This window comes from Lynx rufus, unplaced genomic scaffold (genome assembly GCF_022079265.1).
Source record: "Lynx rufus isolate CCGP_SWC_20201006 ecotype Redwood Valley unplaced genomic scaffold, mLynRuf1.p SCAF_3, whole genome shotgun sequence".
Classification (NCBI taxonomy): domain Eukaryota; kingdom Metazoa; phylum Chordata; class Mammalia; order Carnivora; family Felidae; genus Lynx; species Lynx rufus.
Window position 1 is genome coordinate 79,496,781 of NW_025814845.1, and position 19,975 is coordinate 79,516,755.

Below are 19,975 nucleotides of genomic sequence, written 5' to 3' on the forward strand. Positions count from 1 at the left end.
TATACAGTTGAAGGAAGAAAAATCACCTATGATAGTTCAGAAAATGAAAAATGAGACAAAATTCCACCGGGCAAATGTTCACACTCTGAAAAGCACTAACTTTGGGAAGGCAGGCAACTTTCTTCTTGTCAGAATTATACTCTGACATTCCATACAGTGAAAACACAACTTAAAATGCCAGATTCCTTAAAGTTCAACAGCCCATAAACATCATTTATAACAAAAAATTGTAAGTATACAAATATAAATTCAATTTAAAAAGTTGTAATTATCACAATAAGTTATATATTAATAAACAGGTTCATAAACATACCTACTTGTACGTAAAAAAAAAAAATCTTTGCAGAGGGCCATAATGGATGCTAGTTTTTTTCCTAAGCTAAGAAAATTAATTTAGATTTAACTAATTCATTTCAATTAACAAGTATTGGGTAGCTACAATACTTTAGGTATTTTTCCAGGCATAAAAAATTTTATGCCTTTCATATGCCTATAAGATCTACACATGTTATTTTTTGGATCTGTAATTTCTGCATATACTACCATTAAAAAAAAAAAAAAAAAAACAACCCAGGTAGGTCTGTGGCCTCAAAATGACCCTAGAGACAGGACATGAGAACTATGAAAAAAGCCGGTGTTTGTGATATAGAAACAGAGTGCTGATCAGGTCACGCCAGGAATGGGCATGGTGGACAGCTGCAGCTAAACAGGAAAGCAAATTAGGGTCCAGGAGAGTGGGGAATGGAGCAGGTGTCCTGGCCAGAAACCCGCAGATCCAGTTGCCAAAGGAAAGCATGGAGGTACAATTTCCACCAGTGGGTGAAGGACAAAAGGAAACAAACAAACAAAACTTTGCTGTGAGTGAAAAGTTCTATTATACAGAGTATATCTCCCTAACAAGGAAAGGTGAGGCTCACGGACACCAACACCTTTCCCAGATGATAATGAACCAAACAAAAGCCTGCACCTGTCCTGAGTTGTCATCTATTCTACACTTGATTACAGTATCAGTATCCACTGAGTGCTCACCCCTCTCAGGGATCCATGGCAACATCTTATTGAACTTTTACAATTATCCTAGAAGTAGACTCACGTTTTGCCCAAAAGGAACAGTTCAGAGCAATGGAGTAAATGTACACAGTCACACAGCTTCAAAGGGTCAAGGCCAGTATTTGAACCCAGTCAGTCTCACTCTTAACCACTACCTTAAACAGGGGGGAAGTATTCTCTGCCTAGCATGGGGGTTGGGGGACAATAAAATTAAATATATAAAGAAGCAATGTCCTGTTTTTTATATCATGTGTGACTATCTGGGGCTAATGGTGCAAAACAAAATAAATTCCATGGGTAGCTGCATTCAATACGAACAATACCAAATAGGGGAGCACCTGGGTGACTAAGTTAGTTAAGCGGCCGACTTCGACTCAGGTCACGATCTCATGGTTCGTGAAGTTGAGCCCGCATCGGGCTCTGTACTGACAGCTCAGAGCCTGGAGCCTGCTTTGGATTCTGTGTCTCCCTCTCTCTCTCTCAGCCCCTCCCCCGCTCCTGCTCTGTCTCCCCCCAAAATAAACATTTATAAATAAATAAGCCAAATAGGACCTATATGAATTCATAGATTAAGGTCATCACCACAGAAACTTCAAACACCTAGTAGCTTGTTTAAATATGAACAATATTAGAGATGACAAAGAATTTCAAATAATACCTACACCATCAAGCTTAATCTATTCAATACGCAACTTTATGTGCAAATTAATCGAAAGGCTTTGTGTTTCTGCTAACTTAAAAGCCACATATGGAATCCATATGAAGCCAAGTTTTTGAGTCTGTTCATTCCAAAGCATAAGAGTAATACATAGTAAATGACCTGAGTACTCACTTCACACAAGCAAGGTTGATGTTAATCAGAATGCACCAAAGCCGTTCAGAAGAACCAAATGGAGCCGAAGCACTAGCACTTGAAAACTAGGGCAATTCTGCGCGCCCACAGCGTACAGGCAACACAAGCCAACACTGACTTCTAGGTGAATTCGTAAATGCTAAACAGATGCCTTCCCCACCATCCTCAGCAAAATCTGCAAGGCCTCTCCTGGTCCCCTCTGCGTGCTCTCCCCATGCAGCGTGGCGGAGGAGGCGTGAGCCCCGTGAGACGTTAGGCTCCTGTTTTATAGCTGTTCCCTGCTTTAACGTGGCGGGCTCTCCTGAAAATTTTGGTTGGGGCAAAAAAAAAAAAAAAAAAAGGCGGGGTGGGGGGAGGAGGGATTCACTATTAGGACCCCGCGGGGCGGGGAAAGAAGGTAAAAACCTAAATGATTTTTCAGGTCCTTTTCAACATAAAAATACTTAGATCATATAAAGAGGACTGCAAAAGACCAGTGAAAGTATAGTTCCAATACCCGGGCACTAAACAGATCCACCAAAGAACACTGAATAGCTGTACCGCCATTCATTCCTGCTGAAAATAATTCCAACCTTCTGTTCTGTCATCAGCAGGTTAACCTCTTTAAGGAATGAGAAAGCGATTCACCTTCACTGAAAGCAAAAAGCCCGGTCTTCACAATTCTGAAATTAAATTCACAAAAAGAAGAGGGGCAAGGCAGGGGATATTCAATAGAAAGCTCACAATTAAAAAAAGGTTCTTAGCAATAATTAATGATCTGTTGGTGCCTTCAATTAAGATGTAGTAATTTTATAGTTCAAAGAGTTCATTTTCTAGTCTTCATTTAAGAACCAAAAATATAATCACAGTCTTTTTTTTCTGTTTATGCCATCGAGACTAAAACTGATCTATGGTTTTTCTTTTTTTTTTTTTTTTTTTAAAGTAGGCTTTTCACCCAGTGTGGAGCCCAACACAGGGCTTGAAGTTAGGACCTCGAGATCAAGGCCCGAGCTGAGATCAAGAGTTGGATGCTTAACCAACTGAGCCACCCAGGGGCCCCTCTGGTTTTTATTTTTAACTTAAAAAAGTTTTTCATTTGGTTTGCATATTTATACTAAACTGTCATAAAAGAAACTTTAGTCTTTTATCATAAATAAAATTGCTTGGAGGTCATATGGTCATTTAGGAAGCTTGTCTTTCTCCAAAGAAAGCACATATCTACTAACAACAACAACAACAAAAATCCAAGGGTATAGATCAATATTTAATATTCATGAAGGATATATATTTGATAATTTACTGACTTATACTGATATATTAAAAATCCAAGTATATAAATATCTAAATGGAATACTTGTATTTCACAAAATACAAAATATTTCTCTCCTCTTTTTAGTGACACCAATCCTTCCATTTTTAAGATATTGATTCTGTATCTTAAAAAAAAGAAGAATAAAACACAATTTTCAAACTTTTATGTAATTGTTTCAAATCCTCACTGGAGAGCAACTTTAAAACTCTCAAAACATACCGTAAGAACATTAGGGATTATTAAATCTTTCAGACTCAGGAAAAAAATGAAAATGCCACATAGAATTAGGTCATCTAGCCATCTCTTCATTCAATTTATTCTTTCCACAACCAATAGACAAAGCTAAAAGAACTGGTACCAAATAAACACTATTTTCCCTAGGATTACAGTTATGAGATTAAAAAAAAAAAAAATACGAGGTAGCATTTGTCACATGAGTTACCATGTGGGCAGTTGCCCACATATTTGGATAAGCAGGGCACCAATAATACAACTGGTGCTCAGAAATTTTTCAGCTTTATTTTTCTGTCTACATAAAGGTCATGTTGAAAAATATTTAAAGCTAAGAGCCTGGGTTTTGGGGTTTTTGTTTTTCAGCTACCTACCACTGTAACTCTTTCGTTTAAAAGTACAGGGTGTTTCAAATGCCTAAAGCAGATCTATTGATTTTTTTTTTTTTTTTTTTTTGGTTGTGTGGAATTGATGTTTATTCACAAGGTATTTGTTCTGTATGTTGAAACACTTATTCTAAATGTTATCCTGAGGGGGGAAATGCAGGTAAAGTCAGAAGAAATGCTTAAAAGCTATTGATGGCAGGGGCGCCTGGGTGGCGCAGTCGGTTAAGCGTCCGACTTCAGCCAGGTCACGATCTCGCGGTCTGGGAGTTCGAGCCCCGCGTCGGGCTCTGGGCTGATGGCTCAGAGCCTGGAGCCTGTTTCTGATTCTGTGTCTCCCTCTCTCTCTGCCCCTCCCCCGTTCATGCTCTGTCTCTCTCTGTCCCAAAAATAAATAAACGTTGGAAAAAAAAAAAAAAAAGATTTAAAAAAAAAAGCTATTGATGGCAGAGCACCTGGGTGGCTCAGTCAGTTAAACGTCTGACTTCGGCTCAGGTCATCATCTCACAGTTTGTGAGTTCAAGCCCTGCATAGGGCTCTGTGCTGACAGCTCAAAGCCTGGAGTCTGCGCCTTCCTCTCTCTGCTCCTCCTCTGCACGTGCTCTCTCTCTCTCTTTCTCTCTGTCAAAAATAAATAAACATTAAAACAAAATTTTAAGCTATTGATGGAAAAGCACTTTTTTTTTTCCTTTACAAAGTTAAGTAACCGAGCTTTGTTAAATTCAAATCCTTGTAAGAGACTACAAGTCTCTTTAGTGAGACCCTAAAATGGCTTTTTGTTTGTTTCGGGGTGTTTGTTCACTGCTCTCATAGTATTTCACTAAGAGTCTCCATTTTTAATATAATTGAACCAAAAGAAAGTATTACTGGGATTGTGGTGAATTTCTTTTCCTTAAAAAAATGTATATTAGTGTTGCTGTATTGTTTTTACAGTAGAAAAGTACAAAGAAAATGCCCTATTCTAAAGAATGCATCAAGTAAATGGACTCATTCCAAATTGAACATAATCCAAAGCAACTTGAAGGAAGAGGAGATGGATGTAAAAGGAACCCACTGAGATAGATTTCCTCAGTTTTTAAGGTCAACCTCCTATTAGCCGGAGATCCAATTTTCCAAAGCATTTTCTTTTTTCTGCCTAAGATGTAACTACTCATTGGGCCCAGAGCTGGTAGCAACTTTTCAGAAATGGGGGGTACCTCTCTTTTTTCCCCAACAGGAAACAGAACCTGAAGTAGGCAAAACTTTCAACACATCTCCCCAACCATTTTACCTCTAGAGATCCATCCATCTCACTAATAGAGTTTAGCTTATAAATGTATGCCTTCCTTCGAATTACTTAAAAGCAGGGCTCCCCAAAGTGAGATTCCCTGGTGACCTGGGGTGCCAGAAGAGATGATTTTAGAATACAGCATTAAATAATCTTGAATAAGAAAGTCATTTCCTTTTCAACTCTCTTTTAATCCTCTGGTCTAGTCAAGGAGAAAGTCTTCATTTGATGCCAGGACGTCGAACACTTTGTACACTTGTTAACCTCTGTTGTAACAAAGGAAAATAAGCTTCTGACTCAGGCCTGCTAGCAGGCACCAATCACTACCTAGAAATTAATAAGCCAGATTATCGTCACTGTATGTATTTGAATAATTATATTTTTGAAGTGTTTTTTTTTAATAAATGTATTTAAGGTTTAAAAACAGAATTGATTTAAAAGAAAAGAATAAGTTCGCAACGGTCTAGATCCTTGCAATTCAAAATGAGATCAGTGGACCAGCCACCGTGGCCTCACCAGTGAGTTTATGAAAGTGTTAGATTTTTGGCCTCTCACGCCTACTGAATCGGAATCTGCATGTAAAACAAGATTCCCCACGTGAATTGTATGCACATTAAAATTTGAGAAACTCTGAGGTGGCACCAGAGTTTGTCCAAAACCATGCAGGAAGCTTGCAAATGACTAAACTTTGGGGTTCGCTGTTTGGATTATCATGTGGGCCATCCTCCAGGCCTCACAGAAACTGGCTAGCACAGGTCAGAAGGACAAGGGGATAACTTCAGTGTTTGCAAAGGGAAGTCACAAACCATCAAAGGATTGTGAGGCCAACGAGGGAATCAAAATTAATAGTGTTGGGCATGTTGCAGGTAGGCTAAAATTACCTTAAGTATGCTCCTATAATATCCTGTCATGCTCCACAGATCATTCTTTTTGACCAGTGAACGCTATAGTAAAAATTCTACTTACCCTCCCTTTCATCCCTCCTTCTTCCCTTTCAAGGGCTGGGGTTTTCTGTACACCTTCTGCATAACAGTGAGTGACAAGGCTCCTTGCACCTACTAAATTAGCATTCCCTGGCCTTTTCTCCTAGAGGTGAGCCTAATTAGAGGGAAGATTATGCTTAGAATTTAGGACAGCCTGGGGCACCTGGCTCAGGGGCACCTGGGTGGCTCAGTCAGTTAAGCATCTGACACTTGGTTTTGGCTCAGGCCACAATCTCACAGTTTTGTGAGTTCGAGCCCCTCATAGAGCTCTCTGCTGACATCGCAGAGCCTGCTTGGGATTCTCTCTCTCCCTCTCTCTGCCCCTCCCCTGCTCACATTGTCTCTGTCTCTCTCAAAAATAAATAAATAAACTTAAAAAAAAAAACAGAGGAGGTCACCTTTTGATATGAGCACTGGGTGTTGTATGGAAACCAATTTGACAATAAACTTCATATATTGGAAAAAAAAAGAAATCAATTAATGGAAAGGTAAATAAAAAAAACAAAAATGTTTGGAAATGAAGCTATGTTCTTAAACCCAGTAGTCAAGAAAATACGATGACAATTAGATAATAAAAATTCAACACACTAAAAAAAAAAAAAAAAAACCAGAAAGAAAGAAATTAGGACACTCTGGGTCCTCTGTGTCACGTGACGCCACTGGAGGCAAAAGAGCACAGCACCCAGTGCACCCCATAACTGCCCCAGAGAAGTCACACCGTCAGTCAGTCACCAAGATGGGTGGCCCTTTAGTCAATGGCCAGGTACTTCAGGCCAAAATTCTACTTGTGTGCCAATTCAAAGGCCCCTTCAACAATCTAAAGAATTTTTCTGAAATACAGAGTAAAACAATGATCGAAATATACATGACTGATGATACCATAAAAGCTAAAAGCTAAAAATATGTAGTTACAGCCATCCAGATATTTCTAGAATATCCCGATTCAACAGATGTTAATAAAAGATTTTTATTTCCGCCAGGTGTTAGGCCTAACACCAGAGCTCAACATCAGAAACTCAACTGTCCCAGCACAAAACACTAATAGGAGACCAAGACCGTATGGTTTTGCAAAGAAAATGAAAAGGGAATCTAAATGGGTAAAGAAAAACGGGGAAATTAACAACAAACAATAGATGCAAATTCATGGTCTGGTATCCATGATAAGAATTACATGCCATTCATTACAATGAAAAGAACACTGTGAACATTTGTTAGATCTCTTTTCCCTTTAGTTATTTTGAGAATGTGCTTATGTAGGCAGAACATTACAGAGAACAAAAAATATATGTTACAATGTAAGATTACTTGAATGGTTCTGAAAGAAGTTAAGAAAAAAACAATCAAAAAAAAAAAATCATGGGTGTTGAGGAAAACAGAGTAATAACTGCTAATATCTACTGAGTTTTCCAAGCCATTCATACATATTAACTCCTCTAATCCTCATGACTCCAAGACAGATATTGAGTCTTAATACTACTATTAATGACATCAATTAACACTACGACTAAGAACGCCATTTTGCAGATGAGGAGATTGAACTGTAAGGTGACAAAATAACCTAAGGTCACAGGCCTGGGAAGAGAGCTGGGTAAAAATCAGACACACGTGAAATCCAAACTCAACACCATACTCTTCAGCCTGCTTCCTCGCCTGCCCAAGTCACGATGCACCTTTTTCATCACTCTCTAATACGGTCCCAAATAAACCATTTTTCCACAAGGTCAATGACCTGTGGAGTCTGCATCCGTTAAAGGGCTGGGGCATTTTTATAGAACTATACCTTAAAACAGGAGAACTAACTTTTGGCATTAAATGCTTCAATAGTGATTAGAACTACTTACTTGGCAGAATTAAATTTTAAGGCTGCTTGGGGGGAAATATTAACAGCTGGGGGAAATTTTTGTTGGAAGCAAAACATACTTTGAGAAATGCTTAACTCAAGTATTCCCCTTTTATTAGGACTACTTAATGAAGTACAAAGCATTAAAATAGCTGGCCTGAATATTTATTAGAGCACCAGCTGTTCCCTCCAGATTTTTAGAAATTCAAGACTAGTGCCAAGTATAATTTAGAAAAAAAAAATCTCAACAAGTAAAAAGAGCCCTATGTCTTATAATACTTCTGTAAATAGTAAACAGTAGCTGGAAGAGGTATACAACATCACTTTGCCTTTTCAATGAGAGGAGCCAAAGTGTTTTGCCATCTACTTCCAAATACTAATTGGTTATCAAGGTTGGTGATTACATTGCTTAAAAATTATACCTTGCATTTCATAGTTAACAATCTTTTACATACAGATACCATCAGTGCTAACCACAGAGTTTGTCCACCATTCTGGGTCTTTTTTTTTTTTTTAAGTAGTCTTTACACCCACTGCAGAGCCCAGAGTGGATCCCAACACAGGGCGTGACCTCACAAGATCAAGACCTGACTTGAGATCAAAAGTCGGACACCCAACCAACTGGGCCACCCAGGCGCCCTTTTTCTTTCCTTTTTCAGAGTAGTGTGATAACTATGCCCCAGTAACACATCTCAGAGAAATACTTTAGAATTTTTTTCCAGATTTTATTTCTTTCAAAAGATTTCCACTTTAGGAGCCCAGCCATAACCAAATACCTAATCTTTTTAAAGGGGGTAGGAAGAAGTCAAGAAAATTATCTGAAAATTCATTATGCACACTCTGAATATTCTACATTGAAGCTTCCCTTGCTAAAGTAAACTGACAGGGGTGCCTGGGTGACTCGGTTAAGTGTCCGACTCTTGTTTCAGCTCAGGTCATGATCTCACAGCTTGTGAGACTGAGCCCCGTGTCAGATTCTCTGCTTGAGATTCTCTCTCTGCCCCTCCCCTGGTCACACATGTGTACGTGTGTGAGCGCACATACACACGTCACTCGCTTTCTCAAAATAAATATTAAAAAAATTTAAATAAAAATTAACAAGAGAAAAAAAAGTAAACTGACAAACATCAGGCTTGAGTCTCCTGTGTTGTGTCACTGTCAGCTCTTTGTGACAGTGCCGCACACGGGGATGTGGGAGAAGAAATGTCCCTGCAATGGCATTGCAGCAGTGAAATCAACAAAACTGCCCTAGGATAGAGAAAGCAACTCCCCTTCACCCCATCCCCAAATGAGGGTACGGAGGGCTGGAGAAACAGAAGAAAGTCCCAGGAAAGGAAGAGCACCTTGGCCAGGGAGGCCGATATTTGAAGGGGAGGACAGTTCACTATCTGGCATCTGTGGTTAGACCCAGTCCACTGCCCTGAAGTGTGCAGGGCAGCTAGGGCAAAAGAACAAAATGTCTATTTCTTCACTGTTCCTGTCGAGTAAATAACTAGCTTCTATCCCTATATGATGCTAATTTTTAGCATACTAATTGCAGCACAAGAGGTTCTGTTTAGCAGAGATTTTCTCATTTTGTTTTTAGGACTTTCAGATTTAAAAATAAACTGGCATTTTTGGATTAATAAAAAATTCCATGAAGGATAAAATAGGCCGCATTATTTTTTTCTCATAAGCAACAAACACTAGCTTCATGTGCTGGTGAAATCAGTCACTCTTTGGTCATGGCTCTACACTACCCACTCCCAGCTCCCCCAAGTGTCCTCTCCAGACAGCATTTGGAAGAGATGCCACATCTTGCCAAGAAAAACAACCAGAGCTTCTCAAACTCAGCTGGACATCAGAATCACCTGCAGGCATTTAAAAACAAAACAAAACACACGCATACAAAAAAACCCACAATACCAAGGCCCCATCCAGAACCTACTGAATCAGATCCCCTGGTGGGAAGACTAAAATTTCCTAACAACTTACTAATTATGCTGCTACATCTATAAAGAGGTGAAATGCCAACTGATCTTACAGAAGCCACTCTAGCTAGTGAGACGGACTTCCTGGGTATGAAGAGATTCACACATAGAAGAAGGACCCACACAAGGAATGATTTTGTTAAAACATGCCTTGACCATCAAGATTCAGAAACATCTGAAAGCTAGAATGGTGGGTTTCAATAGTTTGTTTAAGCAGGAGACCCCTCTTTTCAAGCAAAGTTTTTCATGGTATCCCAAAACATCAAACCTAATGGCTGAGTTCTCAGGCGGGGGGAGAGGTCACAGATACTCCCTGTCAGCCCAAGCATACCTCAAGGAAGCCTAGGGCTTCTGACAGCACAGTTTAAAAACTGCAGGGCTGGAATAAGACATATAAATGGGATAAACATATAGCACTAAATCTAAATTCAAATAATTAACTAGAGGGTTAGGGCTGCTGATTAGCACTTAGCCTAAGGAGATGAGTTTGACAGAAGTTCACCTGAAAAAGAAGTGAAGGTTTCATTTCACTAGAAATTCACTTTGAGCCAACAATGTTCTCTGGCTGCCAAGAAAAGCCTGTGTGGTTTAGCTGAGGTTAATCACTACTATTTGTATTGAGAGATTTACCTTTTACCAAGCACCTTCATGTGCATGCTCTCCTTTAATACTGGATAACAACTCTATGAGATATTGGAATTATTTTCCCCATATTTGAGATAAGCAACTGAGGAAATAATTTGTGAGAGTAACTTACTCAAAGACAAATCCAGGCGGTGGCAGAGGCTTCTACCTATAGGCCCAGCATGGCCTAGAGACTTAAGAGGAAGTTCAATAGTAACAGCCCACTGCTTTCTGCATGGTTGGAACAGTGAGTGAAGAATGTGTTCCACTCTGGTTGCTACATTAATGGAAGTGTGTCTGACCACAGGAAGAGTATCGTGACAAGGGCAAAGAACAATCTGGAAATTGTACATGAAGAATACATGGAGGAATTTAAAGCTGGAAAACAGAACAGTTTTTAAAGATGGAAAACAGAAGGTTTACGAATGACAAAATACCTGTTTTTAAATACTGAAGGGCTACAGAGAAAGGAGGTAAGTTTTGCTTCATATCACAAAAGTGTTACATAGGCCCGTTCCCTTCTTCTGAAAAATTCTGTCCTAAAGCCATTAGTTGGGACCAAGCAAGGTAGGCCTTTGTGCAAGGACGGGTATGAAGAGGGATGTGGAAGCCCAGAGCACAGTATCAGAGCCCAATCAGAGTAGGGAGGGTATTTTGGGGTGCAGGGTTGTGGCATTCATGTTGCAGCATCAGCAGGTAAGGAGGGCAACAGGAGCAGCTGTGGAAGACTGGCTACATATGAGGAGAACTTATCAAATAAGTAAACTGTTAAGAATAATGGGAGCCAGGAATCTCACTATCAAAGAAGGTATTTACAAATATAGAAAAGGAAAAACCTAGAATAAACCCCATGGTATCAAATAGGGATTTGAGGTATCACGGAAATCATGATTTTCAAAATATAAATAAATATAGACACGCATATGTAACGTATGCATATGTGCATATATATATATACATACACATATGCCGCCATTATATCCACTGGGAATTCCCAGGGGTGGTGATACCCTCATAGCGATGAGCACACTTAGCAACTAGATCTTGGCTTCTAAATAACATTCGCCACTCAAAGGAACCAAGGCTCCTTGGAGAAATGACTGATACAATAGATGACACCCCAAAATTACAAAATGAGCTTGGAACATCTTGTTCTGCCAGAAAGCACAGAAATGCTCAAAGAATGATGGGAGTTAAAGGGCACAGGAGCGGGGGGGGGGGCGGTGGGCAGCGCCTGGGTGGCTCAGTCGGTTGAGCGTCCACTTTGGCTCAGGTCATGATCTCACAGTTCGTGGGTTTGAATCCCATGTCAGGCTCTCTGCTGTCAATGCAGAGCCTGCTTCCAATCCTCTGTCTCCCTCACTCTACTCTTCCTCCAGCCTCTGTTTCTCAAAAATAAATAAACATTAAAAATAAGTAAACAAACAAACAAACAAATAAATAAATAAAGGGCACAGGAGGCAGCATGGCCGCCAAACCTGGGACCAACTGCAACATCAAAGTAAGGAGGGTAACAGTTTATTTTATTTTTTATTTTTAATATTTATTTATTTTTGAGAGAGAGAGACACAGAGTGTGAGCAGGGGAGGGGCAGAGAGAGAGGAAGACACAGAATCTGAAGCAGGCTCCAGGCTCTGAGCTGTCAGCACAGAGCCCGACGTGGGGCTCGAACCCATGAGCTGTGAAATCATGACCTAAGCTGAAGTCGGACACCCAACCAACTGAGCCACCCAGGTGCCCCAGGAGAGTAACAGTTTAAAATGCACTGAAGAAAAGGAAGCAACTTCTTACTGATTTATATAAATTAACAGGTTGAAATTTTGATGGGGACTGGGCTATTTACGTTGTTTGGACATAACCTGTCACAAAATATGTACAAATTACAAAAGGAGAAAGAGTAACTTCATGGCAGAGCAGCTTTGGCAGACCACACTTTAATCAAGTGACCATCAACAGTAACAGGACAAACAGAAATCAGTCCCAACTGATGGGATGCCATGAAACGAACACGGCACCATTTCTGTAATTTTCCTACCAACGATGCACAGTCTGAATCTAAGAATGAGAAAATGGAAGGCAAACCCAAAGGGAGGGACATTATACAAAATAACTGGTTTATAATCTTCAAATGTGTCCAGATCCTGACAGAGAAGGACTGAAAGAGATAAGTAAATACAATGCATGCTCTGCATTGGATTCTTTGCTTTACAAGACATGACTGGAACAACTGGGAAACTTGAATGAGGTCTGAGGATTAGATGAGGGTAATGTATCGGTGGTAATTTCCTGGCTTGGATGGCTGTCCTGTGGCTATCTGGGAGAATACCCTAGTTTACAGGAAATATACAGTGAAGTGTTGGTGTGACAGCCATCTTTCTGGCAACTTTTTCTCAAAAGACTCAGGATAAAAGCAAATTATACCACATGCAATTTCTCTGTAGGTCTAAGACTGTTTCAAAACAAAAAGTAAAAATCAGCCACAGTAAATTACAAGGATGGGAGTTACAGGGAAACATATTACATCTACTTGGAGGACAAGTGAAACTCTAATGATTAAAGTGGTCCAAAAACAGATCCATGTTTAGATGGGTTGGCAGGATGTTAGAGAAAATGTCTCACTGAATAGGAAGTTAGAGGAGATGACGTCTAGGTACTTTCCAATGATTTCATAATTCGTTCAACAAATATTTATTAAGCATCTACTATGTTCCAGACAATGTGCTAGACACTGAGATTATGAAAATGATGGAGAGACAGTCCCTGCAGGTGAGGCCCTTATAATCCAGTGATGATTAATGATTCAAAGGTTAGAAATGTAAGACAGTCATCAGTGTCACATATAGAAAGAAGCATGTGTCTTCAGTACTCCATTGTCTTTAATTGTCTCTAATAATCCAATTTTCATTTATGAATTTTCAATAGACTACACATAGTTTATTATACTATCATATTCTCTAACATTTTCATCCTAACTCTTTATGCTAGTGGGTGGTGTTAATTGAGGCATATGCAAAAACTTTATCACTTTTCAATTATGAACAGATGTAAGTGACTTACTTGATGTTTTATTTTAAAATTAAAAGCATCTTCTAAAATAAGTTTCAAAGGAGAAGCTGGGGCTATCGTTACTAGAGGAGACTTAATACTTGAAAAGCGAACCCTGACACCTTCTTCAAACAGCTCAAAAGTCACTCCACATCTCTGTGCTCCAGTTTCTTCATCTGTCACAAAGATGTCATAATATGCTTGTTAAGATGCTTTGAGATGCTTAGAAGAAAGAGACCATAATTATAAAGCTTTGTTAAAACACAGGTTGCTTTCACCTTATGCCTGGGATTATCATTGTGGACACATTAAGACAGAGTGATCCATTTTAGCTTACCTTGGCAATTTGATGCTGGGTGGAACATCATTTGGTTTTCTACCTTTTCCCCCTTTGCTTCATTTCTATCTTCCAGGGATATCATCAAGTGTGAATGCTTCAGTGCCTTCTCACTGACCCAAGAGTGAACAGCCAGACCAAGCAAGTTCAGTATTCAATTACTTTCCCCACTGAGGTCTATACACCTTTGTTACACTTTTTCCATATGACACTTTCATAACCATATTTAGCTTTCTTCCTACCATCTCCCTGTAATTCAAAAGGCAATTTAGACTCCCATATGGTTGCCATCGAAGCTAACAGATGTCTAGCAAATTAAAACAAAAATTATGACTTATAAACTGCTGATGTATCGTCATTCCAGAACATCTTACAATTTATAGTGAATCATAAGATAAGGCTTCCTACTTGATGCTCCCCCAAGGTTCCCTAAATCTCTCTCCTCTCTGAATTTAAGCCCTGTGGAAACAAATTAGATACAATATTCTGCCATCAACCCAGGATAAACCTCCTCTTAAAGACACAATGTAATATTTGAAAGCACATCAAAGAGAAAGTTGGCCTCAAGTATCCAAGGCTGTTCTAATTGTAGTACTGTAAAGAGAAGAGAAAAACCAGTTGGTGTCCCCAAGCCATTCTTGGTTTTCCCAAGTCATTCAAGGTTTCCACTGATCCATGGCGCTTCTTTTTCTAATAAGTGACAAATTTACTGAATCCATTTTACTGAATCCTAGGAAGATCTTAAAGGTATTAACATTACCTAGTGGTAATGATGCCAAAGTATCAGGCTAAAGTATTCTAGAAGTTCTACAGTGCAGAATGGAACCAGTATAAAGTCTAGAGACAATAACAATAATGATAGTCGCCATGTGTTACATATTGAGACATTGTACTGGGTAATATGTTACTCACTGAATCCTTGAAACTATAATTCCATTAGATAATGTTATCCTTCCTTTATAAACCAGAAATTATGGCTCAGTGCAGCGGAGTGTATGTTCCAAAGATGGCCACAAGCCACATGACCTTGATGTTTGTCCATAAAAGGTAGAATTTCTTTCTTCTCCCCCTTGAAATTTAGCAGACTCCATGTGTGCTTTAATGAGTAAAACAGACAAAAGTGACAATGGGGCAGGTAAGTCGTTTTAACTGGCTGGAACCTTCTTTCAGTCTCAGAGACAGGAAGAAGCCTCAAATAGGTGCTCTAACCAACAATCCTGGCTGAGCTGTAAGCAAACATCAACTGCCAGTCATGTGAGTACACCATCCTGGCCATCCTACCTCAGTGAGACTTCACATCTCACTGCAACTGCCCAAGAGACCCCAAGGGCAACTGCCCAGATGAGCCTGCTCAAATCACATAACTGTGAGATATAATAATAAAGTTTTGTTTTAAACCAGTAAGAGTTGGGGTTGATTGTTACATAACAACAGATCAACAACACCAGAATGAGGTCAATTTACTTGCCTACAAACAGTTAAGCATTAAAACCAAAATTCAAAAAAGTCATGGGGCACCTGGGTGGCTCAGTCGGTTGAGCGGCCGACTTCGGCTCAGGTCATGATCTCGCGGTCCGTGGGTTTGAGCCCCGCGTCGGGCTCTGTGCTGACAGCTCAGAGCCTGGAGCCTGTTTCAGATTCTGTGTCTTCCTCTCTCTGACCCTCCCCTGTTCATGCTCTGTCTCTCCCTGTCTCAAAAATAAATAAAACGTTAAAAAAAATTAAAAAAAAAAAAGTCCAGAGCAAAACATCTATTAATGGTGTGAGGTGATGTGGGGGTTCAGTCCCCCAAAAAAAGAGACTTTAAAACAAAATTCCCTGTCTCCTCCCTCACCCACCTCAAAGCAGCCTAAGGGTTTTCCAAGAAATGTCCTAGTAGGGTGACACCCTCAATAAAACCAATTCCCTTCTGGCTTGAGGTCTTCCAACATTAAATAGGGAAAATGAGATTTTCCCCACCACCCTGTGACAACTAATGAGAAAGGAATCTGTACAAGATGTTGACTTTGTTACTCAGAATATCGTACAACTGTTATATAAAAGGATTCACATTTTACACACCAAACTGTAACTCTAATAATAAAAAAAAAAATTTTTAATGACTCACAGGACTCCATTTGAGATTCACAGTTGGGGACAGGGAAGAATGCAAACTACACCAATGAGTGAATAAGCCAAGAGAAAAAATGAAGTAAGAAAACTGATCTTCAGACAACTCTCAGTAAGAGAAAGGTCTGTAGTAAGTACTCCCATAGATGCTATTTTCATTATACACGGTGCCCATCTCTTGTATTTTTCTTCCCTAGCCTATTGGAACGTGACAGACACATTCTTTGTCAGAACTAGAAAGAACCTTACAATTCACCCAACTCCTTCATTTTAAGAGCTGAGAAACTGAGGCCCAGGGCAGTTAACTGACTAGCAAGGAGTCAAACTACCCATTAGCAAGAGAACCAAGCTCACAGTGCCAGGGTGACAATGTCCACATGTCAATTTTATTTCACCAGAACTACACCCCCAAACGTCCTCGATGTATTTCACATTTATTCTAGCATCTCACAGCGTGAAAATGAAAGATTAGGAAACCGTGCTCTCTATTATGAATCTCTTCTTCATAACTGTGTAAGGGTAGCATTGAGTCTGCTGTTTCTGGCGGTAACTGACAGGATGGTAACTCTGTATTGGGCAGAGATGTGCAACTTGACAGAAGCAGACTGCCAAGTTACTGACCCCCGTTCTTCAGTCACTAATATCTTAGTCTGAATTACTGTACTTTAATCGAATGTCATGTTACCTTCCTGCTGATGGTGACGAGAGACTATGGTACTGACACACTGGGAGATTTAAATATGGGGTAATTTTGAAGTAGACAGCAGGATAGGAAAGGTATGAAGGGGCATCTGGGTAAAAGGCACTAGGCACAGAAAGGAGGGAGGAAGCATATACAAAGCAGAGAAGGGCTATAAGGAAGGCTTCCACTTAACAATTTTGCCTGGGGTAGCTTGTTTAGTTCCACAGCCTAGGTTTCCTCTCAGGCTTCCCATAAAACTCTCGCCAAAAGACCTTCAAAATCAAACAAGAGGAAGCTCTATTCTGGAAGTCTCTATGCACGCATTCCGTAATTCTTTGATGCTCTCCACAGTTCTAGTGGAACTGCTACAACCCAATGCACAGAAAATACTAAATTTTCCTCTGTATACTGTACAAAACTACACCAAACTGTTAGGGAAACAGGCCCAAATCCCTTTATTTCTTTTCCACCTCCTGCTATGAAACTACAGAGAAAGCCCCTGGGTGCTTTCTGTTGCCTGGTAGCTGAAACATGCAACTTTTGAAAGTGTTCAAGTAGAATGCAGAGGCCTGGACTCATTACCTCAACAAGGTCCAGTCTCAGTTCAGTAGTCCCTGACTCTCAAAGTCACAAAGTTTCAAGGTCCAATAAAATCAAAACACCTCACTCAGAAATGTGACTAGCCAGCACTTTTCAACATTTTTCAGATGAAAAAAAGAGAAGCAAAGAAAAAAAATAATTTCTTCCTCCTATTAATTGCAGCAGGGAGGGGGCGACCACTCACAGGAATCACATACAATCTCTGGCAAGAAAAACATACAAACCTGTCTGTGAATGACTAGATACAATATTTATTCATGTTCTCCACCCCCCCCATTCTCTTTATGAGTCTTGAGGACAGATGACATGGTGACACAGAGTGGTCCCCAAACCCTTCCATTTCCCTTTGCAAAACATGCAAACCAATGCAAGACACTTCAACAGAAAATAGGAAAAAATGTAAAAATGGCTTTGTTAATGTGAGTAGGGAAAAAAATGAATATACAGAGCTATATGGATAACTATTCTCATAGCTGTACATGTCTACAACAAATGGCTAAAATTAAAGAACAATCAAAATAAACACACAATGTGTGCATACTGCCGTGGATTATGACTGATCCCACCGTTGCATTATTGTGTGTCTCATACTGAACCTACACTGAATAGCAACTTGGAAAACACCCCCAGACAGCCACCATCTTTACTTTCCACGGGGGGGGGGGGGGGGCGCATTAAGGAAGAAGATGGGATGGGATGGGGGGGGAGCAGCAGGAATAACACAGTCTTTGAACCAACGTTCTCTCCTTGCCCTAGTGAACTCTTTGTCTGGTTGCTGAACACGTTTGTGAAATCAAGGAAAAGAATCCAAACAAAACAAAAGAGTAGGCATCCCAGCCTAATTACAATAGGTGCCCAGCACCCTGTGTTGCCAGCAAAGCCAGAGCGTGGTTTGAATCTTTCGTTCAAGCATTTGCTCTCCGTACCCCCAATAAAACATATCTCATACATTCTCTTTGCATTTCTCCAAGGTTTCCCCAAAACGGCCCACTCTGTGTCACTCCTTAGAAAAGGAGGACGTGAGGCACGAACACACTGAAACATGTTGATGGTGATTTGTTATCATCCTGAGAATATACACATGGAAATAAAACCCTCCACCCCACGCGCCCACTAGCCAGTCCATTATGCAAAAGGAGCGCTTTCCAGCTGATGGGGAAGAGCGCGCAGGAAGCGTTATTTACGTGTACATTACAGAACCGTATACCACTGCATCTGCATCCTACACAAAGCCCGAGATGGTGCAAGAAGATACACGCTGAGCATGGCACAGACCAGCCGCGGCAACACGGAGCCAAGCCCTCGTCCAATCAGATCCCCGTTAGAAGGTGGACCTCAGGGTCGGCTCTGCCCGATTAGCCTTCCCTATTATGACACCACGCTCTGCCCAACAGCCATATCCCACCGGGAGCAAATCTAATTCGTGCGGTTGCTCATTTCTCAAACTGCCGAGCCTTTCTTTCATCTGCATCCCTGCTATTCGTCCCTTAAACAGCCACCCCAAGGCCTGGGTGCCCCCTTTCCGGCTCGGTTTTTCTTTTTACCTCTTCCCACTCCTAAATAGGATTAAATGTTTATCTCTCCAACGCGCAAGCTGGAAAGGCGGAAGGCAAATGCCTCTCCTTGCTCGGGCAAGCGCCCGAGGGGCTGCGAAAAGTAAAAGCAGCAAGCAACGTGGGGGAAATCGCCGCGGATCGATCGGCCACGATAGTTGAAATCCCAGAAGCGCTCCAACTTACCCAAAATATGACATTGAAGCCAAATATGAAATATTTGATGCAACAACTGACTTCAGGACCCTTGTAGTGCTTCCCGGACATCCTCTGGGTTCATGAAGACACTTGCCCCGGCAGCCCGAGTTTGGAGCCCCGGAGCACCGTTGCTCGGAGCAGCCCGGAGGGGAGCAGGGGATCTGGGACGCAGCTCCGGGCCGCGGCTGAGCCGCACGGGGACCGACCGGCGGAGAGCCGCTCCCGCACCTCCAGCCCCCTGCGCGTCGAGGCCGCCGGAGCCGGGGTGGCCGTGAGCTAGCGGAGAAACCGCGCGCTGCAAACCCCGAGCCTTGCCAAAGCTGGCCCCGAGCCCAAGGCGAGAGCCCGCGTCTGTCCGCCAGGCGATCTGTCGGTCCGTCGGTCTCCGAGCTTCGGGCAAACGCGGCCACAGCAGATGCTGGTGGAGACGCTACTCGCTCGCCCGCCCGCCGGCTCGCGCGCGCCCTCCCACCCCTCGCTCCGCCCGCCGCTCGCTCCGCCCGCTCGGCGCGCGGCTCCTCCGCCCGCAGCTCCGCCCTGCCTCCGGCTGCCCGCCGCCAGAGCCTCGGCGAGGCTTGCGCGCGCGCGCGTAGGGGCTCGGGCGCTCCCGGGCGGCCGCGGGCCCACGTAGCCGCACCGCCTCCGGCCACCGCTCTCCGCTCCTCCCGCTGCCTTTCTCCCCGCCCCTTCTAGGACCAGCCGGGAGCGCCGCCGACCCCCCAGCGCGGCAGCGGGGTAGGTGGGGAGGAAGACTGGCGGAAGAGAGGAGGAAGAGCGCCCCGGGGTTGGGAGCAGCCTGGCGGAGAGACTGGGATTGAAGAGCAGAGGGTCCCTCTCCGCCACCCGCTGCGGCAGACTGCATCTGGGGGTACGCGGGGGAGAGGGTCGCTCCGGGGCGAGAGGGCTGGGTAGTACGGATCCTGCGAGCCCCCTGTTCCCGGACAAGCCCCCTTCCGGGT

General features: G+C 41.9%; 1 protein-coding gene across 2 annotated transcripts in view; it reads right to left on the minus strand.

Moving 5' to 3' along the window:
• The window catches only part of TSPAN5 (tetraspanin 5), a 174,606-nt gene extending 155,170 nt beyond the window's left edge, over positions 1-19,436 (minus strand). The window contains exon 1 of one of the 2 annotated variants that reach the window (XM_047091270.1): positions 19,005-19,436. In XM_047091270.1, coding sequence (XP_046947226.1) covers positions 19,005-19,085 — 81 coding nt within the window. In that variant the 5' untranslated portion in view covers positions 19,086-19,436. The remainder of the gene's footprint in view (positions 1-19,004) is intronic. The other variant, XM_047091269.1, reaches the window with a different exon arrangement.
• Between the last annotated feature and the right edge of the window lie 539 nt (positions 19,437-19,975).